A 24934-nucleotide genomic window follows, 5' to 3' on the forward strand; every position below is an offset into this window, starting at 1 on the left:
GGTTTTTAAGAATGGGCTTGATAGGGGCAGCTAGGTGGCGCAGTGGATAGAGCACCGGCCCTGGAGTCAGGAGTACCTGAGTTCAAATCCGGCCTCAGACACTTAACACTTACTAGCTGTGTGACTCTGGGCAAGTCACTTAACCCCAATTGCCTCACTAAAAAAAAAAAAAAAGAATGGGCTTGATAATGTCCATTAGCTTATCATTCAAGAACCAGCTTCATAATTTCTGATGAGGGTCATCACCATATTAACCACTGAGGAATGAATATTTTTCCTCTGGACAACTCTCCGAGGTCTTCTATATAGTCAAAGAGGGGCTAAGATGTATGTCAGTGAAGACAAGACCTACACCAAGGAAATGTATGTGTGTATTAGATAGATACCATATCATCACAGTTACAGTATGATATGAATCGATACTCATGATGAGAAACTTCAGGCTTCTGAGTGCATTTTACTCTATTCTAATTCTTCTTAAAAGTAATAATATGTGTCTAGTATATATGGTGACATTGTTAGCTAGAATTTGCAATTAAGTAGATTACCTTATTTCTTAACCACAAAGATTAGCGATACAATGAAAAATATTGTTTTCAATGGATCAGAAAGTCAGGAACATATGGGTTATAAGTCATAAAGGTTCTGACACATTTACATAGGAGGAAATTTTTTAATAAATAACCTGCCTTCAAATTAAATAGTGATTAATAAATGCTTATTGGCATTTATAAGATAGAAAGCAGGCCTTGAAGCCAGGAAGATATGGCTTTAAATCCGGTCTGACTGTATGGCCCTGGGCAAGTGATTAACTTCTCAGAAGGGTAAGGCACTGTTAAGTCACAGAAAATGTCAACTTGCTTTGGGCTGAGGGTGTTGACTTACTGAGGACTTCTTTAAATTAAACAAAATCAGAGGTCAGAATGTTAGTATCACTGTTTTTTTGGTGAGGCAGTTGGGGTTAAGTGACTTGCCCAGGGTCACACAACTAGTAAGTGTTAAGTGTCTGAGGCTAGATTTGAACTCAGGTCCTCCTGACTCCAAGGCAGGTGCTCTATCCTCTGCACCACCTAGCTGCCCCGTTAGTATCACTATTAATTAGATTATGTAACAAATAGAACACCCTAGTTCCCAACTATAACAGGTTATATTGGGGATGGAGAGAATAAGTATTTACTGAGTACTATGTTAAGCACTCTACAAATATTGTCTCATTTTCTCCTCACAACAACCATGGGAGGTAGGTGCTGTTAATATCTTTGTTTATAGTTGTGGAAACCTAGGCAGGGGTTAAATGACTTGCTCAGGGTTTCATAGCTTGTAAGTGTCTGAGGCTGGATTTGAACTCAGTTCTTCCTGATTTCAGGTCCAACATTCTATTAAGAAGTTAGTAGAAATTCATAGACACACCCATTTTTATGCATACACACATGCACATGTTTTGTACAATACACACATACACAGGGTGTCCCAAAAGTTTTAATCAAGTTTCACTAAGACTTTTGGGATGCTGTGTGTATGTATACACATTTATGTGACCATATACAAATACATATGTGCATTTGGATTCAAACCAAAATGCAACAGTGGTTAAAGAGGGAATATATTTTGATGTTTCAGTTTTGCTCCAGTTCAATCATCTGAGAAAATATGTTTGGTTATGGTTTGATCCGGCATTTTAATTAAAACAAAACAAAACAAAAACTCTTTGGGTCGGTATGGAGTTCTGAAAAGAGGATCCGACTGGCCCAACAGAATAGTACTATTTGGTCTCACTTTGGTTCATGTTACTAAGTCATACATCTTCCATGATATACAGTTTCTTACTCTTGAAAGTAGATTGAGACAGATATTTTTATCAAGAGGAAAAGATTTCTCTCGGGAAATCGTGTGACAGAAATTGATGACTGATCCCAACTGAGCAAGGCTGGGTTTGTTATGTTAACCAGCAGACAGGGAGTCAGAATTGGCTCTATCAGGAGCCTTTGATCCCCATAAAGATTAGACCGGGATCCAGAAAACAGCAGCTTTCACTGCCTGCCTGAGGCCAGTCTTTTCTGATCTCCCTAGAACATGACAACTTACAAAATGGTTCATGCTGTCTGCTTATTCCTTTGTGAATTTTAGATTATGGATACCAGACATATCACGCTTAATGAGCGGTAGATACTGCCAGAAGAATGACGGGGAGGGTGGGTGGGGGAGAGTATTGGCAGTTGCTACCCAAATTCCCAGTGCAAATGTCGGCAATGGGGGAGTGGGCAAATCCAACGGGATGATTTGTCATTTACCGTGGTGAGTCCGGTGATTGTGCATCTCAAATACTGAAGATTATCCATGATTATTTCCCCAGCCAAAGGAGAAAAGTCTTTAGAAATGCTCCACTCCACTGGAAGAGAGAGAGAGAGAGAGAGAGAGAGAGAGAGAGAGAGAGAGAGAGAGAGAGAGAGAGAGAGAGAGAGAGAGAGAGAGAGAGAGAAATAACTGTTAGATTTCATGGAGATCTACTGAAACTCCCGAACCTTATCCCCCTTAAGGATGAGCAAACTTTTTTCCTCTTTGTTGCATGGGTTAATTTTATTCTCTACCTTGGGGAATGGTAACTCAGTGCTTTCTGAGAAACTAGAACGAAACTAATCTTTAAAGGGGACTGTAACTGATTTATCTAGGCAAGGTTTGCACAAGAGGTACCATTTTAATGTTTGCTAAGCACTTTACACAAATCATCTCATTTGATCTCCCCGACAACCCTAGGAGGTACATGCTATTATTATCCTCCTTTTAAATTTAAGGAAACTGAGGCAGACAGAGGTTAACTGAGCTAGTAAATATCTCAGGCAAGATCTGAATGTAGGTCTCCCTGTCTTCAATTCTAGCACTTAATTCATTAGGCTTCTTAGAGAGTATGTGAGATGCTTAGGTGTATGAGAGATATATGCCAAATGTGGGATAGGAAACATTTTATGTGATATATGTGCTAGCTAATAGAGATGCTGTTTGTTAAATATTTATGTGGAACATATGCTGGTTGTTGTCCTTTGTTCTTGAAGAGGGACCAAAATGACATCACTATGTTGGGGTCAAGGTACAGTGTGTCAGACTGTGTCTGAGCAGACCAATCAGAGCTCAGAAAGCTCTACTACAAGTCAGACATATTCCATGTGAACATTTGGGGTGGAGATGTCTTTACATGTGTGCATCTCACTTTTCTTTTGAGTATTGCATTAGCTCAAAGGAACATATGTGACATAGGTGAGAAACATAGAACAAGTTAAATGCCAACAACTATCTATACATTCATATATACATGCATAAATTACCTATGTGTGCACACATGTGTATCCACATATATCAACATGGCCCAGTGAATAGAGGGTATACAGGGTGCATCATCACTTTCATCATGGTTAGCTTTATGAAACTCCAATTGACATGATGTAGAGTAGAGCAGTTTCCAATTAAGTGCTCAGTAAAAGAAGATCAAACAATAAAAGAAGGATTTTTGGCTTCTAAAATAACACAGGCTTGTAAGTGACAAGGCTGTTCTCTTAGAATCTGAATTAGGACCTAGAGGACAACTAATTATAATACATGAAGGATTTATGCTAATCCTTGGGAAATTCACAATGTTGTAACTCTCTTCCCCAAACACGGATTGCAAAACCTGTCTATGACTCTAGAGACCAAGAGTCTTGTCTATAGACAAGTCCTAGAGAATTGCTTGAAGCACATAGAATGAAATGACTTGTCCAGGGTCGCACAGCAGCACGACAGGAAGCATTTGAACCCAGGTCTTCCAAACTCACATAGCTCAGCATTCTCTCCATTCCTCTAACATTATCTTAATAATAATAAAAACAGCAACTACAAGAAAATATGTTTGTAAAGTGCTCCAGAATTCGTAAGCACTTTACATCCTTTACCTCTGTTGAACATCTTGATAATCTCATGAGGTAGATACTCCATTTACTATTTTATGGAAGGGCAAAATGGGCATCAAAGAAGTCAAAATTCTTACCCAGGACCACATAACCAGCAAATGTTGGAAGGAGAATTTGAACTCAGGTCTGACCTGCTTCTGAGTTTTACATGTTAGGCACTATACCATGAGGCTTTGATTAAATTTTCTTCTTCTTTTGCATAAAGAAAAAATGACCTGGAAACTATCTTTTCGGGGTACTTTGAGAGCTAGCAGCATTGGTAATAGCAGTGAGCAGAAACTGAAATAATTGATATATGCAGATTGTTATATAAGCTCTGGTTGAAGAAATAAAGGAGAAAGGTGTGGGTTTTTCTAAGATTAAGTAAAAAAAATCCAGTGATCAATTTGAAAACCAAACTAAAAACAAAACAAAACAAAACAAAACAAAACCTTCTGTGACCGGGTAGAACTTAGTGGTGATATGTTTCATGTTTCCTAATCATAGAGCTGCTTTTTATCTTCTCTTTCTTTCTTTCTTTTTTTTCTTTCTTTTGCCACATGGAAGAGAAGAAAGAGGAATTTGGAATTTGGAATTTCACCAGGGAATGACTTCAGAAGTGGTTTATGAATGAAAGAAGACGTAAGAATGATTCCTAAACTTAAATATCCATATCTGTCTACTGACAGCTAAGAGTCCCCAGGTACTCTGACACAGTGTCACCCTTAAGGATAAACAGAAAGGAATGGAAATGCCTGTGGTCCTTTGGGTACAACAGCTAAGTAAATGGTAATGCACTTTTTGTCATTTCCATAGATAAAATCCTGTGTCTTATGTGGAACCATTTGACAGAGCCAAGAACTTTCTTTTCCATGTCTTCTATAGCCCAGATAGCTGAGGAGGTGTGTGTGTGTGTGTGTGTGTGTGTGTGTGAGTATGCACTTATGCATGAATGCATGCTACTGCTCCTGGGGCTCTTGGGCCCACTTGCCATTGGACTGAAGGGAAGTGGTAGTTACAGCGTTTTGACTTGCCTAGCACATGCCAACTCCTATCACTGTCCTAGGTGACCTTGTTGCTTCTGTCAGGTCTAGGAGATAGCAGTTGATGAGTAGTTGACAGGGTTGACTAGTCCCTTCTCTACTGGGGTTTGCTTCCCTGGATGATGACTTCAGGGGCTGGGCTAGTGGGAACTAGGGTTGGTGGTCTGGGAAATGATGCTATTCTTAAGGCTCTTTTTTTCCCCCCACCAGGCAATGAGGGTTAAGTGCCCAGGGTCACACAGCTTAGTAAGTGTCAAGTGTCTGAGGCTAAATTTGAACTCAGGTTCTCCTGAATCTAGGGTTGGTGCTTTATCCACTGCACCACCTAGCTGCCCGCTCTTGGGTTTTCTTATCAATAGGTCAAGGTTGGCAGCAGACTCTGGCCTTCTTGCTATTCTTAGGGCAGGCTGCTCTATCTTCTGACAGTGACTTTTTGTTGCCTGTTCCCCATGCCTAGAATGCTTTCCATCCTTACCTTGACTCCCTGGCTTCCTTCAGGACTCATTTCAAATCCTAACTTCTACCAGAGGCCTTTGCTGATCCTCCTCTACTAATAGTGCCTTCCACCTGAAATCACCCTGAATTTATCCTGTCTATATCTCTAATCTACATAGTCATTTGAATGTTTTCTCCTCTATTAGAATTTCAACTCCTTGAGGACAGGGGCCTTCCCTTCCCTTCCCTTCCCTTCCCTTCCCTTTCCTTCCCTTCCCTTCCCTTCCCTTCCCTTCCCTTCCCTTCCCTTCCCTTCCCTTCCCTTCCCTTCCCTTCCCTTCCCTTCCCTTCCCTTCCCTTCCCTTCCCTTCCCTTCCCTTCCCTTCCCTTCCCTTCCCTTCCCTTCCCTTCCCTTCCCTTCCCTTCCCTTCCCTTCCCTTCCCTTCCCTTCCCTTCCCTTCCCTTCTTTTCTTTGTATAACCAGTACTACAACAGTGCCTGGCACACAGCATGAGCTTAATAAATGCTTCTTGATTTGGTGTTGGTGAGGAATATGGGACCTTTCGCCACAGAAATTGCTCTCCTCAATGATAGCCGTGGCATTCAGGCCAGTCTTGGGGCAGGGGGAGGGGTGCCACTATTCCCAAGGCTCCAGGGTTTACAGTCCTGGACAATCTTCACTGGAATTTGAGGGCAGGTAGTAGAGGTAGTTTGATTTACTTGGCATATACCACAAGATCTCCAGATGTCCAATGCATAAGACTGTTCTGGCATAAGAGACAATGTTGGAAAGACCAAAGGTATGCAGAGATATGCCACCCAGATAGTCAGATTGCTATAAGCTCATTGCTCTGACATAGACAGGTTTTACCTGGCTTCTCACCTTCCTATACAAATAATTCTCCAAACATGCTATTTATTATTCTTTGTTGACAAGGGACAGCTCACTGACTACAGCAGGGGAAGAAAGATCTATTAATAAATGAAAGTGACGTAAAACCAAAAAAATATCAATAACATTAAAAAAATTTAAAAATAAACCAGCACTCAGAAGAAAACAGAGCCTCCCTGGCCCCCTTCAAAAACTAGAAGCAGGTTTTTAAGGAGCTGGGAGCCCAAAAAAGTATTATTGGGTAATCTTAAGCATTTGATTCAAATTAGTTTTCATTCCCACTTTGGGCTTCAAAGGGTGGGAGGGTTAGGGAAGAAGAGCCACAAAGAGAAAAAAAAAGTTTCTGATTGGAAAGGATTATCATGGGGAAGTCACACTGCCTCCTGTCTCTGTGTACATACTTGGGCAATCTCCCTTCTCTCTTACTTTAAAGAGACATAGAACAGAAAGCAATTTCTTTCTTATGTAAAGAAGAGGCAGGGGTGACAGTGTGAAAAGAAATGTTTGGGGAGCTAATCAGGAGTGCAAAGAAAGCAATCTGGCACCTTCTCTCTGATAAAATGTAAGCTGCTACCATAGTTGTCCAAATACAGACTGCGGGGTTTTCCCCTCCCTAATCTGATTTTATAAACCCTGAGCTTGAAGCCATTTTCTCCCAGACCTAACTTGAAAGAAATGTAAGGAAGAGTTCATTGTGTGTATGTGTATGTGTGTGTGTGTGAATGTATATACATATACAAATATATACACTACACCATGGTACTTTACATTAAAACATGTTCATGTGTATATATGCACACATACACACATATACTATATACACTATGCCACAGTGCATTACATTAAGATGTGTGTGTACACATAGGAATATACATATATATAATAAATACACATATACATATTGTGTATAGTGTAGATATAGATATAGACATGGATATGGATATGGATTTAATACAGATATAGACACAGATATGAGTATAGATATGTATATGTATATAGATATAGATATGGATACAGACATAGATAAAGATACCGATATAGATACAGATACAGATATAGATCCAGATGATATAGGCTTGGAGTAAGACTTGAGTCCATATGTTGCCTCTGATACTAATCTTGTGACCCTGAGCAAGTCATTTTCTTAATATTTGTGTGCTTCAGATACATCCCTAGGACTTTTCTACTAAGTGTGGGGATCTGGGGGTTGTGATCTGTGTTGATGGACATAGTTTCTATAGAGAGAGCTCCCTACACTGAGGAAATCACAGATCATTTGGATCTCATATGGTCTTTTTTTTTTTCTTCTAACCTTTGTCCCTATGATTTTGTAAGTGTAAGAAGGAAAGAAACAAACATTAATTAAGTGCCTACTATGTGCCAGGCATTGTGCTAAGCTCTTTACAGATGTTATCTCATTGGATCCTCACAATAACCCAGGGAGGCAGGTGTTATCGTTATAATTTTCATTTTACGGAAGGAGATGCTGAGGCAGAAAGAGGTTGAGTGTCTTGCCGAGGGTCTTACAGGATGTATTTAAGCTTAGATCTTTCTTACTATCTACCTACGGGGCCACCTAGCTTCCTCTAAGCATAGAGGGCTCCCAGTGGGGAAGTCCCTTTCCCAATGCAGATCAGCTACCATCCTGCCATGTAGAGTGCTGGTAAGGTAGGTTATATAGCCACAATATACAACAGAGGCATCCCTGGAATGCTGGCCTTCCTTACTTTACCATCTAGCTGCCCTGTCTAACCTTAATGCACTAAATAAATATCAATGCTGCTGCTGCTGCTGCTAATGGAAAATATATAAGGGAGGTTAAACATAGCAGCATGTGAAATTTCAGGATCACTTCTAGAAAATCAGGAATACACAGGAATTTGTATTTCCTTCTTCAACTGAAGCCCTACTCAGATGCTTCCTTATGATCTAGAAGCCAGCCTGGATTTTGGAAGGCTCTGCCATGGGACTGCAGGTTTTAGAAAGTCCTACCAAGGCTCTGAGTATAGGCCTAGGGATGGACTGTGTGGCTATCATCTCAAGACTAGCCCAGATAAACTCAGATACGCTCATGATTGGAAAACCTACCATTAGGTGACTTAGTTTTTGACTGCAGCAAACCTAGGAGACTGTCAATGCAGGTCAGGAGGGGCTATGGTTGGGATGGAGGGAGGGAGTGAGTGAGTGATAATGTTGATAACATCAAGGGTTCCTGAAGTATTGACATCAGTGCACAGCATTTCTTTAAATCTGATTCTAAGCTGTGTAATGCTGTGCTTATAATTAGTAATTAGAGAGAAATCAGATGTCATGCTTCGTTGTTTTAACAAAGCGTTTGTTCTTCTAGACAAGCATAATTGAGTGGAACCAGTTGCTAAATCCATGCCCCCAGTTACATACACCTTGAGAAATTGAGCTTTTTGGGTCTCTAAACCAAGAAAATGCAGAGTAGTGGAATGGAGAGAGGTGGCTTTGGAGCTAGGAAGACTTGGGCTCAGATCCTACCTTGGACATACTTGCTCTGTGACCCTGGGCAAATCCTTTACTTTTCATGGCTCTGGGCACTTCAGAAAGACTGTAAGTTGGAGAGAAGGGGAAGGCAATAAACATTTATTAAGTCCTTATTATGCCCCAGCTAGGCAGCTAGATTACAAAATGGATAGAGTTTCAGGCCTGAAATCAGAAAGACTGAACTTCCTGAGTTCAAATCCAGCCTCAGACTCTTACTAACTGTGTGACCCTGGGCAGGTCACTTAACCCTGTTTGCCTCCGTTTCCTCATCTGTCAAGTGAGATGGAGAAGGAAATGGCAAACCATCCCAGTAATTTTGCCAAGAAAACACCAAATGGGAGAGTTGGACACTACTGAAAATTACTGAACAACAACAAAACACTATGTGCCAGCCATAGGACTAAAGGTTTTAAACATATTATCTCATTTGATTTATCGAGAAAGAGCTAACCTGTCCTGGGAGAGGGAACGTCCTTATCTGGGAGTTCTGGATTTCAAGGAATTCAAAGTTCTAGTCCTCTACCTAAAACAACTGACAGATCATTAAGCTATAGCCAGGCACCAGACAGCATCCAAACTTGAGGAATGGTGCCTATGAGGAAATAAACAGTCTCCAAAAAGGATAACCTTGCAGACTTTTGCAATGGAAAATGTCACCCCAAAATGGGTGGTTAATGTCACTTGAGTTAAATTCTATTAGTAAAGAGTGATCTTTTTAACAAGGAAAAGTGGAAGAGTCTGAGCAGAGAAATCTCAGGCAAAACCCATATTGGGTCTATTCTGTCCATATGGCTAAGCACTGCCACCTGGTGACCGCTTACCTGAATTGCAGGATCAGATTTCTGATGGCTGAAGCTTGCAGACTACATATATAACTAAAGGGGGAAAAATTGTGAAAATCATCACAGAAACTTTATATGTGATCTATGACTTTCTCATTTCTATTGGGGTTTTATTTACTCTCAAAAACATGAGTATCCCTCAAATTTCCCAATGTCTTGCCTTCTCTTTTTTGTTGGCATTGGAGATGGGGGTGGGGTGGGGGTGGGAGGTATTGGCTTTTACATAGTTACAAAAATTTATCTTCAAAGTTTAGCTTCTAGGAATGGGTCTGTCTCTAAAGGGTAGTGGCTTCCTCCTCTTTGGAGGTCTTCAATCAGGGAATGGATGACCTCTCGTTGGGTATGCCATACAGTAGGTATATTCTAGTCTTTAGTGGTTAGACTAGATCACTTCACAGGTCCCTTCTATAAGTCACAGATTCCATGAGTCTACGGACAGTATAGTTACACACACACACACACACACACACACACACACACACACACACACACACACGCACACACATACACACACAGAGTGAACATTGAGATAGGAAGGGAGATACAGAAACAGGGTAGCTGGAAATCTTAAAGGGCTGGAAGGTGCCAGAACCATCCAGTGAGTCAGTGGCTGGGTCGGGAATCTGACCCAAACTTCGGATTCTCAGCCCCATCTACTTTTCCCTTGTCCACACGGCCTCCCAGGAAACAGGAAAGGGCTTATTCGATATTAGCACTTCTGTAGAACCAAACCCAGCATTCTTACTGGCCACACTCACCCTGGCGCCTTCACTAATGAACGGAATTTGGCTAGACTGCCTAGTACTGTACCAGAGCATTAGGAAATCTTCCCCGATCGGGCCTAATAGTGCTTTCTCTAACCTTTTAGGCCAACCATAGCAAGAAAGGGAGAGAGGGGGGAAGAGGGACATACATAAAAAACCCGGAGAGAGATCAAATATAGTCATTTCTAGAGATGAGAAGATGTGTCTTGCTGAGGTCTGAACCCACTCAACACTTGTGGCTTTTAAATTGAGAACTGACGCGAAAACTTTAGAGCTGTGAATTCTCTTTGGCTCTGACAAAACACAAGTTCTGGGCCGCTCAAATGTTTTTTTTTTCCCCCAATTCCCTTGGTAGTCCTAGAAGCAGGGGCATGAATTACTTTCAAACAAGAATCTTTATTGTTTGCATAGCACAGTCTTCCATTTAATTAGAAAAAGATTTTTTTTCAAATTAAATTTCCCTAGAAAAACAATGATTTAAATTAAGGGTAAAAATATTTTGTGGGTTGGTTTTTCTTTTGACACTTGAAAGGACTTCTCCTCCCTCTCCTCCTCTCCCCTCACCCCCCACACATTTCAATCTATATTGAGAAGTGTTGAAAATGAAGTTGGAATCCTAATGCCGTACACAGGGTTAGTTTCTCTCATCAAATTCGATTTCAATTCAATTCAATTTAGCAAACTTCATTAAATGCCTACTACAAAACCGACAATTCATATCTACATACACTACACATTATATCTATAATCTGCCATAGACATACATACAATGTGTTTATATATGACATATAGACATATGTGTCTACGTACATTAGTACACAAATGATTTTCTAAGTATCTGAAGAAATTAAAATCAAACCAAGAGGTCTTGAAGAAATATTTGCCCAAGGTCACTGGTGACTTAATCTTCCTATGCCTCAGGCAACTCCTTTGGATTAGGAGTAAGAGAAACTAGTTTTAAATCCTTGAATAAGCCAACCTAGCCAAAATAACAAAGTGTTCTGAAGAAGAGATAACAGGCAACACGTACCTGGTGGGTCAAACCACTACCACCTCAACTACCACCTCCCCTTAGGCCTCAGTGAAGAAAGACCAGGACCTAAGCCTAAGGGTCTTTGAAATAGACGTACTCCTCACAGCAAGGCCAGTGGAGAAAGGGCCTTCCATCCCTGCTACCACCAACACCGACTGCCTCTGATTGGCACCTAAGTTTCAGGATCAGCAATATCTCACAGATCACCAGTCCTGTTTCCAGCACAGCCTCCACAGCCATCAATAATCAATCAATAATAAATGCACCATCAAACAGATCAACTCTTAGATGTGCCATGATAACTTTTTTACAGGTGCAGCACCACAGGCTACTTCCAACTCCCCTCCCTCAACAGCCAAAGTTACTGAAGATTCAGAAAACAAATTCTCGGGGCAGCTAGGTGGTTCAGTGGATAAAGCACTGGCCCTGGATTCAGGAGGACCTGAGTTCAAATCCGGCCTCAGACACTTGACACTTACTAGCTGTGTGACCCTGGGTAAGTCACTTAACCCCCATTGCCCTGCAAAAAACCAAAACCAAAACAGAAAACAAATTCTCAATACCAAAATCTTTGTCATGTTGGTTTGTCAGATCCGGTTTTATTGATATCAGTGACACTAGAGAAGATGCATTACCATTTGCCTGGCTGCTTTGCCTCAAGGACCAGTAGGTCTTTCCAAATCGTTTGCTGCTGTAAACTCTGATTTTTGTTTTCTCCCCCAATAAGCATTCCCCATCCTAATAAGAACACACGCAACTTGAGATCAGGGATTGTCTCACTTTTTTCTATTTATCTGTAGCACTTAGCATAGTACTTTGCAACTAATAAGCAATAAATGCTTATTCATTCATTCACCTTCCTGGACCTCAGTTTCCTCATTTGTAAAATGAGAGAATTGGACCAGATGGGTATAAAATGATGATCCAATGACTTACCTACTGACTGATTGTGATGGTGGAGGGCATTTCTGTACCAAGAGTTCCTATTTACAATGAAGATACCACAGCTCTTTTGTGTATTCTCATTACTTCATTTATGGTTAACCCTTCTCTGTGTACACTCTTTGTCTTCTAGATGAGCTCCTTGAGGAGAGGGACTCTAGTTTCTTCATTTCAGCACACAGTAGGTGTTCAAGTCAGTACACATTTTTTAAAGCACCTACTCTTTTGTTTTTGTTTTTTGTTTTTGTGGGGCAATGGGGGTTAAGTGACTTGCCCAAGGCCACACAGCTAGTAAGTGTCAAGTGTCTGAGGCCGGATTTGAACTCAGGTCCTCCTGAATCCAGGGCTGGTACTTTATCCATTGCGCCACCTAGCTGCCCACCTACTCTTTTTTCTTTTTCTTTTTCTTTTTTTTAAGCGAGGCTATGGGGGTTAAGTGACTTGCCCAGGGTCACACAGCTAGTAAGTGTCAAGTGTCTGAGGTCGGATTTGAACACAGGTACTCCTGAATCCAGGGTCAGTGCTTTATCCACTGTGCCACCTAGCTGCCCCCCACTTACTCTTTTTTCAAACAGAGTATTAGACTCAACAGATGTCTGCTAAAAGAATGGTCAGGACGTACTTCCTTCTGGAGAATGCTCAGACAAATGGCTATGGGGTAATATACTTTACATAGTCGATAATACACCAATAGATAACTAAAAAAATTGATTGTAATTAGCACCTTAATATAATACCCTTAATGGGTTGACATTTCTTTTTTTTTTTTTTTTGGTGAGGCAATTGGGGTTAAGTGACTTGCCCAAGGTCACACAGCTAGTAAGTGTTAAGTGTCTGAGGCCGGATTTGAACTCAGGTACTCCTGACTCCAGGGCCAGTGCTTTATCCACTATGCCATCTAGCTGCCCCCCTGACATTTCTACCATACTAAAACATTATTTCTCTGGGCTCTGCTAAACAGAATAGTGTGTTGATATTGATAGAGCACAGGACTTGAAATTGGAAAGGCCTGTTTTCACATATGAAAAATACTGACTTTGTGACCTGAGGAAGTTATTTAACTACTCTGTGCTCTAGGCAACTCTCTAAGTTTATAAAATCATAGAAAAGATGCATTGGAAGAGGACGTCCTTCATGGGGAACTCTCTATCCCAAGAAAATCACAGTTCCAGTATCCACCCCAAACTCTACTAAATAGATAATATTAGGAAATGAGATGGGCAGCTAGGTGGTGCTGGATAGCACGTTGGGCTTGGAATTAGGAAGGCCTTGAGTTCAATTCTAGCCTCAGACACTTGCTTAATCACTTAACCCTATTTGCCTCAGTTTCCCCATATGTAAAATGAGATGGAGAAGGAAATGGCAAAACCACTCCAGTATCTTTGCCAAGAAAATCCAAATGGGGTCATGGAGAGTAGAACATGACAAACAACTCAACAACGATGACAGGAAGTGAGAATGCAGGTTAGTGGTGTAGTGGATAGAATGGTGGCCTTGGGATCAGGCAGACCTGAGCCCATGCCTTGCCACTGACACCTTCAGGCTTTGTGACCCTGAGCAAGTCACAACTTCTAAGAGGCCCCAAGTAACTCTAAAATAATGTTACTTATGGAGAATTATGGAGCAATTGAAATTGCCTCGCCAGAATGGAAATCAAAATTCAAGGTGCTGATCTTCACTCTCTACTTGCTAAAAAGAAAAATAAAATAGAACCGTGATGCCTGAGGGTTGGTCGACAGAACAGTGGTTTAGATGAAATTTTCCCATACTTCACCACTATATGGGCAGCTAGGCGGCACAGTGCATAGAGTGCCAGACCTGGAGTCAGGAATACCTGATTTCAAATCCTGCCTCAGACATAGATGTTTGACCCTGAGCAAGTCACTTAATCCTGTTTTCCTCAGTTTTCTCATCTGTAAAATGAGCTGGAGAAGCAAATGGCAAACAACCACAGTATCTTTGCCAAAAAAACCACAAATGGGGTCACACAAATTCAGATATGATTAAACAACAAGAACACACCAACTTATGGGAAGCACATATTCCTAGATTGTAAAATATCTAAAGAATAGATTTTTTTTTACTTATTCAAGATTATTTAAAAGCATAATATTCAGATGATAATTAATATTCATTTAAACAAACTCTTCCTGGTCAAGAATGCATGTATCTGGCCAAAGATAATTCCACCAAATTATAAATGGCAACTGGAGATGACAGGACCAGCTGAGATGAGGCAGCATCTTAGAGTCAAATGAGTACCACATTGAGGGACAGGAGACTTGGGCTCTGGTTCCGATTGTCACTAATTTGTTGTATGACATTGAGTAAGACACTTCATTCCAGTTTTCTCCCTCTATAAAACGAGACAGTTTGGACTTGATGATCTTTGATGGTTTCTCCCTGCTCCTACAATGGATTTCAAAGGTTCCCAATATTTTTCAGGTCCCATCTCTCTTGGTTTTCAGTAAACCTTCATATATCTTCTGGTGAATATGAAAGAAAATATGTTCTAAAGTTTATAATGCATATGCACATAAGAAAAATCTTCCCATACTCTTTATTCAAGAAGAAAGGAAATCAGCTTTAGATTTTACCATGGATATGCACATATGAAATAAAACAAATTAATTCATTTTACCAAGATAATATTTTTGTTTTTACTAAATATTCCCTATATTTCCTTGACAAGCTTAGCCCCTGGAGATATGCTTACCCCAGGCTAGGAACTCCTGATATAATCCCTTTAGCAAGTAATAGATTCTGGATTTTCTCTGTGGATGTAAATTATTTCCCTGTCTTTTTTTTTTTAAATGGTGAAATGGAATGAGAAAGTATATTAAATGCTTACTATGTGCCAAGCACTGTGCTAAGTATGGCAATACAAATCCAGTTATCCCTTCTACACTTTGATTTTCCCCATTGTCGTTTTGATATATCATGGCTCAGCATAAGAAATTAAATGGGAACTTTTTGAGTTTTGCAGAAGCCACAGACATGCAGAGGCCAGCAGATAACCCAGAACCTATGGTCAAACACTTAACCCAAATTTTATAATAAGGTACGGTCAACACCCCACAAAAGAAAAAGAAAAAAAACTCAGACATCTTCTCTGGCAAGATTTTCTAGATTATGGGGGTGCTACACCCCTAATCCTCGTGATGTAGAAGGGATAATTGTAGAAAAGTAAGATAGTCCGTCTTGAGGAGTTCATATTCTAGTTAGAGGAGAGAACTCTTAGAGCAAAGTTCATTTACAGGGCAAGATGACAAGATCCAGGAATTGAGGTAAGTCAGATGGCAGTAACTAGGCATTAAGAGGCCATAGTAATGGCACAAATGGTAATGCCCATTGGATCTTGGATGGGAATTCTCTTTTAGGAGAAGCTTTACGGGTTTAAATGGTGATAAGTTATTTTACAAAGGGCCACCCTTGTTACAAGAAATGCATTATAGAATGAGAGACTTGGTGAGCATCATCGAGAAACTGATAGAAAAAGAAATGTCAATTTTAGTATAACAGTCTGAATTGTATATCCTAGATCATACCCGTTTGCTGAATTTTATGGCTTTCTAAATCATCATCACTACCACCACCACCATCACTACCTTCACCACCACTACCACCATTATCATCATTATCATTGTAATCATTATCACCACCCCCACCATCTCCAACACCATTATTATCATCATTCTTAAATCATCTGTGATTGTCCTTGAATAGGGAGCCTCTAGTTAGGAAGCTCCCTCTACCAATGTAGATCCGTAGCTATTTTACAGTTGCCTGGAACACTGAAAATTAAAGTGACTTGCCCAGGGTCATAGAACCTGTAAGTGTTGGAGGTAGGATTTGAACCCAGGTCTTCCTTTTTGCAAGGCTCTCTAACCATTACTCCAAGCTGCCTTTCTGAATTAGAATGATAATATTTTATACTTTAAAATTAAAAAAAAACTTACATGACTTCATCTGAGCCACATAATAACTCTGTGAAGTAGGGAGGTCAGTGTCCTAATGCCCATTTTATATATGAGAGAAATGACGCTAGAGAACTAAAATTATTGGCATGCTGTCTATCACCTGTTAAGTTAACCCAGGTCCTTTGCTTCTGAGTACTATGTTCTCCCCACTTCATAAGTTTATTGGGTCTCCTTGAATTAAAACAATAATTTTCAGGGGTTGAAGATCCCCCAAGACCCTTTACCTCTTCTTTCCCAGAAGAGAATTCTTTGTTTGATAATGATAATAGAGGTAGGGCCTAGATATGTTATTTAATTGATTCAGTAAACTAAATGTGGAAACTGTCCTTGTAAATGGGAATTATGGTGAGGAGGAGGAGGAGGAAGAAGAGGAGGAAGATGAGGATGATAACGTGGTCAAATTGTATTGCCAACAGTTCTCCAAACTCTTATTGCTCTCCATCTTTAATCCTTTTTTTGCGTTGTGCTACCATCAGGAATGCCCTCTTCCTGTTTCAACCTTTTGAAATCCTATCATTCATAGGATCATGAGATCACAGATTTAGACCGGGGAAGGGAAGTTGGAAGCCATCTGGTCCATTCTAGTCTCTCATTTTACATAGGGGGTAACTGGGGACTAGAGGGGTCCAGTTGATTTGCCTAAGGTCACAATGGTAGCAAGTGACAGAAGGAGCATGTAAAGGCAAACCTTCACCCTTTCCTGTACCAAACCCAGTTTGTGTGAGTTTTGTATTTGTGGAGGTGGTAGTGCCCCTGGATGTGGATCATGATGTTATGATATGCAAAACCTATTAAAGGGGAAAGTAGGCTTCACTTGAAAAGAAAAGAAGTTTTGGGTTTGAATTCCACTTTCAACACTTCCCCTTTTGTGACTGTGGTGGACAAATCACTTAATCTTTCTGAACCTCAGTTCCCTTAGCTGTAAAAGGGGGATAAAAATTTTGCAAGGATGGAGTAAAGAAAGAATGAGACAATATATGAAAAACTTTTTGTCAGCCTTTAAATCCCTATAGAAATGTCAGCAATTCTGCAGGTTACTACTTGAGTGACCTTGGGCAAGTCACTTAATCAATCTCTTTGGGTTTCATTTTCTTCATCTATGAAATGATTAGACTAAATGAAGGTTCTTCACAGCGCTGAAGCGATGACCTATGATTTAACCTTTCTTGTCCTGTTTCTTCATCTGTAAAAGTGTAACGATTGGAATGACGCCACCTGCTGGAGACTTACTGTAGAAGAGTTCCGCCCATGAAGGGAAGGTCTTTGAGGGCAAGACCAGGAGTCTTTTCTTTGGCATGAGGAAGTGACGCGGGCAAGTGGGAGGAGGAGGGAAGAGACTGGCGCTCAGTCTCACTCTCTTTCCTCTGGACTCTGGTGGAGAAGGGAGCTAGAAATGTGCTCTCCCTTTAATAGATAGGAATCTAGGCCTTTCTCTCTCTTTACCAAATTCTTATTCTCCTTAATAAATGCTTAAAAGTCTAACTTTTGCTAAAGCTTATAATTTATTGGCGACCACTCATTAGATATTTTAGACAGACTAGCTAGAATTTTAGCCCTTAACAAAAGCAAGGGCAGGATTAGATGACCTCTAAGGTCCCTTCCAGCTCCAAGTCTTATGATCTCCTGTTATTATATGATTGTCTTTAAGAGAGATGAAAGGGGGAGGGGTGGGTGGAGAAACCCCACCCCAACACCAACCATCCCAAATGAACAAAAACAGAGAGAGTGGATTCACAGGAATCCAACCCCCCAGATATCTTTGAGAACAAAATAAACACTGGCTAATCTCTTGTAGTGATTTATTTAGATGTTGACCCATGGAGAGGTTGAAGGGATGGGCAACTAACCTTGGAGGTCTCTTCCAAACCTAGAAATCTCTGAACCTTAGAAAAAATTTCACTCCAGCCTTGGCAGTGGAAGATTGTTATTGAGTGAAGCTTGGGTGAGGGCACTAAGGAGACTGTCTGGAACCCCTTCCCCCTCCAAAGGTCAGAGTTGTCTTTAATACTGTGACGTCCTTGTTGTGGCTTCCAAGGGAAGGTGGGGGAGTAGGGGAATGAGGAGATGGGGGGTGGGGACCGTGACCACGGAGCAGAACAGGGGTTTGTATTGAATCTGGGTGACTCTGGGTCTAATGAAGGTGTCCAATATTTTTATGTCAGCTATGGGTTGTTGCTGCGGTGGCCAAGATAAGTACTGATTTTTAAATAAACAGCAATGTAAACAGTCACCGAAACTCGTGTAAATTGCTGGCACATAATTTGAGGCTGGTTCATGTTATGTAACCTTCTTCGTGCCAAGTCCGGCCTCCCCCCTGCCAGTCCTCCCCCAAGTCCCCCCACCTCCTCATTGAATTCTATGCTCTGAGTCCTTCCCTTTTGGGAATGAACCTCAGCTTCTGTTCCTTCGTTCACCTGCTTCTCTTTTTCTTGGTCAGGGACATTTTCAGCTAAGGTGTGGCCTGGGACAGGGAGAGAACACTGTTGGTGAGAAGGGAGAGCTCATTGACTGGACAATTATCTCCATTTTAGACCCTCCTCTAACCCTTCCTCCCTCTCTCTTCCCACTTCTCTAGAGGGGAACTGTGATAGTTGGATTCACTGTAATTGTTTTCTCATTTATTTCTTTCCAATTTACCTATTTCTCCTCTAATTTTCAACATTTCCTCTTTTGTTCTCATTTGGCATTTATTTATTGATTCTCTAATTTTTAACTTGTATATTCAGTCTATTCCTTTCCCTTTGGTCTATTTTGTTAATGTATATTCTCAGAGATCTTTTTGTTTGTTCGTTCGTTTTTAAATTTTTCCTTCTGAGGACTGGGTTAGGTCCATCTCATTAATTTTAGTATATAGTCTCACTATTATAATTTTCTTCCACATAGTTGTTAATTGTTCCTATGATTTGTCCTTTTGTCCATTCATTATTTAGTACAACACTATTAAAGCTTCATTTAGTTCTGTATCCTTTGTGTTCCTTGTATTAATGACTTTTTTTTTGTTTTCTAGTATATTTGTAAATTACTTAATGATATGCTTTATGGATTCTGAAAGGTCAGACATCCCAACTAGCTCCTCATCTGTAGGCTTCCTTATTGTACGACTAGAGGGATTCCCATGGGAGACTCCCCATAGTAGCTCTGTTCTTTATTCTCTCAAAGAATAAATCATCATGTTCCAAAAGCTCTAAGTTTTCTTTTGTTCTTTTGTCTGGCTAACGTGGCACTAGAGATAGAATCTGTGTGACATACTTCCCACTTGACCCAAGGAGGCTTACTGTTTTTCTTTTTTCTTTTTTGGACCATATGCTGGAACTGGAGTTTATTCTATTTGCCTTGCAATTTGGGATATTTGAATATGCATTTCCATATGCAGGATGCCAGCACAAAATAGATTGCCTAAGATATTAATGTACAAGCTCATTGCAATAGCTCCTCGCTCCCTGAATATACACATTTAAATGTATAGCTTCATCTGGTTGGGTGCCAAGCTAATCGGATACATACTATATGGTTTTGGTATATTAACTTCTCAAAAAAAGGGAAAAGCAAAACGGCTGTGAATTACATCAGGGCAGAAGTTCAAAGAAGATGACATGCCGCTATGGGGAAATAAGGCTCATCAGTCTCTGTAAGGCTAAATTGATCTGCCCTGTAGGGAGTTCCATTTGATTTAAGTGGACATGGGGGAAAGGTATCTATAAGAAGCAGGGGGAGGGGCGGGGACGAGGAGAGTTTCCAGGATCAACCCACAGCCTATCGTTGTATTTACATCACTATATATATATTGTATCTTCTCAATGGAATGTGAACTCCTTGAGAGCAAGAACTTTTATTTTTGTATCTCTAAGCCCACTAGAGCATCTTGCATATACTATCAATCAATCAATCATTATCCATATTAATTATTAAACTCCTACTATGTGCTAAACACTGTGCCACATGCTGGAGATAGGAATACAAAGAATAGAACACAGTAGGTACCTAATAAACATTTATTTGTTGAATTGAATTGTAAGCCAAATTTGTACTTAGACCATGGGTTCTTAACCTGGTTGTTGTTATTATTTTTATTACTATTATTCTTATTAATCATGATAACTGTATTTGAACATAATTGGTTTCCTTATTAACCTTATGTATTTTGTGTACTTAAAAACATTATTTTGAAAATAGATACATACATTACACCAGATGGCTGAAGGGGTCTATGACACATAGATTTAAATGGTTAGAGCACTGGACTCTGAGTCAGGGATACCTGAGCTCAAATCCAGCTGCAGATACTTACTAGCTATTACAACCTTGGTGAAGTCACTTAGCTTCTGTCTGCCTTAGTTTACTTATCTTTAAAATGGGGACAATAGAATCTACCTTCCATGATTGTTGTGAGCATAAAAATGAGATATTTGTAAAGTGCTTTGCAAACCTTGAAGCACTATACATACACACATATATGTTAGCTATTAACATCTTCTTTATCATCATAATCACAAATTGGGAATAGAGAACAAGTCTCTCTACATATATACACACGTGTTTATATTTCTATATTTACAGATATACACACATATATTTCAATTTAAAGAGTTACATGCTACACTGTATTCTTAAAATTTTCCAAATTAAATATCATATTTATATCAAAATCAGGCCCTCTCTCCAAGTGTATGTAACTGTGATCTTAGCCTTGTTCAAAGTTCAAACAGTAATGAAACACTTTTAATCTCATTGCTCATTTAATATTTATGTAGCTGTCACAGTCTCAGTTTAAGGCACTCAAAGTCTCAGACTGTTGGATTCACGAACTGCACTCACATTTTAAGGTGGGTATTTTTGGAAGGAGACTTTAATCCCTAAATAATTTTCCAAACTGCCCTCAGATAGTGGTAAGAGATCAAAGAAATTCTCTGTCAACTTGGAGATTGTTGAGGCTGTGAAGTGTTACTTCCCCCATCAAAAGTCCCCACTTAGAGGAGAAGAAAAGAGGCTTGACTTTATTAGAACAAACAGCTCCCCTAGGAAAAGACAGACACAAACATGGGCCAATCTGAATCTACATTGTGACTCCTGCTGGGAGGGAAGAAAATAGGAAACAGCTTAGAAGAGACAAAGAAAGGTGAAAGCATGACTGGAGTGGAGGAGACATGATTCTATGTTACCTTGAGGAGTCAAGGATGGTGATTTAATGGGTTAGGTCTGTAGTTCATGTGACTCTTGGAAGCATGTTGGAACAAACGCTGGAGTCAGCCTGGAGATTTGGGTTCAATTTCTGACTGACGCTTGCTAGTTTTGTGATCACTTAACTTCTCTGAATGGTAGCTAGGTGGCACAGTGGATAGATTGCTGGGCCTGGAGTCAGAAAGACCCGAGTTCAAATGTGACCTCCGATGCTTACTAGCTGTGCTACCTTGGGCAAGTCACTCAACCCTGTTTGCCTCAGTTTTCTCATCTGTAAAATGAACCAAAGAAGGAAATGGCAAAACATTTCAGTATCTTTGCAAAGAAAACACCAAATGGGGTCACAAAGAGTCAGACATGACTGAAACAACTGAACGACAACAATAACAACTTCTCTGACTATTAGCTTCCTTGTCTGGTGATAATCCTTGTATTACCTACCCCATAGGGATATTGTGATTAAAGTGCCACTATATAAATGGAAGCTATTATTATTCTAATGAAAGAAGCATTTTTGTAGTTATGATGTTTTAATAGAATATGAACAAACCAATTAAGAGGAATGAGGGTTGGGGCCCTAGAACATAGGAGGCAACCCAATCCAGTTCAATTTACTTCTATAAAGACAGGGGTTATTAACCTTTTATATGTTAAGAATCCTGGCTGGCACGTTGGTGAAGCCTATGGACCCTTTCTCAGAATAATGTTGCTAAATACACAAAATAAAATACGTAGGTTTACAAAGGAAGCCAATTATATGGAAACGCAGTTATTAAAGTATTTTTTACCCCCCCAAAATAAAAAAAATAATTCATTGATCAACTTAGATTTTAGAAATACATGCATAGAAGATGAAGTAACAGAGCAAGAATATGAGAGTTCCATAGAGCTGTAATAGTAACTACACGAGACCTAAAGCTTAGTATATAAGCTGAGGTTGGCAGTGCGTGTAAAGGCTGGGGAAAAAGGGCCTTCTAACACTATCATGGCTAAGAAGAAGGTCAACAAAGGGACTGGACAGCTGCTTAGTGCGGATGAGATGATCTTCTATAAGACAGAGAAGGCAGAATTACTCAACTCTTCATGTTCTTCTGTTTTCTCTGCCAAAGAGAATTATTGATCATTAGATGGATTTGAAGAGATTAAAAATAAATGATTCACAATGAATCAAAATCTAAATTAAATGAAGAGAAAGCCAAAGAATGCCTAACTGCCTTTAATGTGTTGTTAAGTCACCAGGCCTGGATAAAGTTATATCCCAAGGCACTGAAAGACCCGGAGGAGGTGATTCTTCATGGGCCAGCTCTGATCTTTGAAAAATTTTGGAGAATAGGATAGGTACTATGCGACTAGAGAAGGAAAAATGTTGCTGCAATATCTAAAAAAAAAAGTGGGTGGGAATTTTAAATTATAGGTAAGTGAGTAATCAAATGCACTAATTTGATTCCAGGAAAAATTCTAGGATATATTATTAAAGGCTTATATTATAATATATTATTAAAGGCTTAGCATGAATGGCTTATGAGCATTTAGTTAGGGAAGTGGTTGGTTCCTAAGAGTCAGTGGGGATTTATTAAGAACGGAGGGAAAAATGATATAATATTAGTAAAGTGTTTAACAAACCTTCAAGTGCTATATAAGTATTGGCTATTATTTCAGTGAAAGTTAGCAAGGAGTATCATTCTGTATCTGTGGACAAGATGGAGGGGGGGCATGCCTTACATCATAGTTAGGTAGATTCTGACCTGGTTAAATGGTCAGGCCTGAGCTATTAACAAGCACATACTTTTTCTCCCCTTTTATTCATTCATTCATTTATTTATTTATGTATCAACTGATGCATTTATTTATTTGTTTTTTTGTTTATTTGTGCATACTTTACAAAAGAACAAGCTAACCTCAGAAAAAGAGATATAGGAAGAAACCTTCTACTCATTTGTAGAGCTGGAGGATCCTTGGGTATGAAACATTGTACATATAAAATGTCAGATTTTTTTTCAATGTACTGATTGGTTTTGTTGATTTAAAAAAATCTCATGGCCCATTTAATATTTATGATGTAATGAATAGAGTACTGGGCCTGGAGTCAGGAAGATTTGAATTCAAATCTTACCAGTCTCACATTGAGCTCATACTAGCTGTGTGGCCCTGGGCAAGTCACTTAGCTGCTATTTGCCTCTGTTTACTCATTTTTGAAATGGGGATAATAATAGCAGCTACATTTCAGGGTTGTTTTGAGCATAAAATGAGATGATATTTGTAAAGTACTTAGCATATAATATTTGCTCTATGTGTTTTGTTGTTGTTATTTTCCCTCTTTTAATAAAGAGCTTATGAGATGTCTTTTTTAGAAGGGGTTATGGGGAGGGATATAGAGGCAATGTAAAAACAAAAGCTATCAGTAAAAATTTATTTAAAAAAATCAGCACATGGGGGCAGCTAGGTGGTGCAGTGGATAAAGCACCGGCCCTGGATTCAGGAGGACAGAGTTCAAATTTGACCTTAGACACTTGACATTACTAGTTATGTGACCCTGGGAAAGTCACTTAACCCTCATTGCCCTGCACAATATATCTCTATCTCTATCTCTATCTCTATCTCTATCTCTATCTCTATCTCTATCTCTATCTCTATCTCTATCTCTATCTCTATCTCTATCTCTATCTCTATCTCTATCTCTATCTCTATCTCTATCTCTATCTCTATCTCTATCTCTATCTCAGCATGGATTAAGCACTTCCTATATGCAGGCCACTGTGCTAGATCTGGAAGAACAAAATAAAGATGAAAAACAGCCTGCCTCCAAGGAGCTGGCATTGTACTGGGGGCTAAAACCAAGAAAATGGGTAAGTCAACAAAGGTGATTTGAGGAAGAAGATAGCCTTAACAATCAGTGGGTATCAGGACAAAACTTCCCATAGGAGGTTTTACAAGAACTAATCCTTGGGGAAGGTTAGGAATTCCAAGAGGTAGAGGAGAAGGAAGAAGTATATTCTAGGCGTGAGGACGGCCCATGCCAGAGTGCGGAGGGGGTAGATGGAATGCTGAGTTTGGGAACAGCAAGAAGCCTAGTTTGGCTGGAATGCAGAGTCCAAGAAGGGGAGTAACATGAAAAATTGGGCTGGAGTCAGACTGCGAAGTTTTTAAGATGCCAAACACAGGAGCTTGTATTTTATTTTGGAGCTAACATTGAGTCACTGATGATTCGTGAAGAGGGAACGAATGTGGTTAGACTTATGTTTTAAGATGATTATTTTGGAAGCTGTGAGGAGGATGGATAGGATAAGGGAAAGGCCAGAATTGGGGAGAAGTACAATGGTGGCTATGTGAGTGGAGAGAAAGGGATGGATATGGGAGATATGGAGGGAGACTTGATAAGACTTGGTAATTGATT

General features: G+C 39.9%; 1 protein-coding gene across 1 annotated transcript in view; it reads right to left on the bottom strand.

Annotated features, from left to right (window-relative positions):
- LOC122752646 (ankyrin repeat and fibronectin type-III domain-containing protein 1-like) overlaps window positions 1-24934 on the bottom strand; it is a 173326-nt gene that overhangs the window by 80786 nt on the left and 67606 nt on the right. The window contains exon 5 of the mRNA XM_043999522.1: window positions 2292-2389. Within this exon, the coding sequence (XP_043855457.1) occupies window positions 2292-2389 (98 nt within the window). The remainder of the gene's footprint in view (window positions 1-2291; window positions 2390-24934) is intronic.

Source organism: Dromiciops gliroides, chromosome 4, assembly GCF_019393635.1.
Source record: "Dromiciops gliroides isolate mDroGli1 chromosome 4, mDroGli1.pri, whole genome shotgun sequence".
Classification (NCBI taxonomy): Eukaryota; Metazoa; Chordata; class Mammalia; order Microbiotheria; family Microbiotheriidae; genus Dromiciops; species Dromiciops gliroides.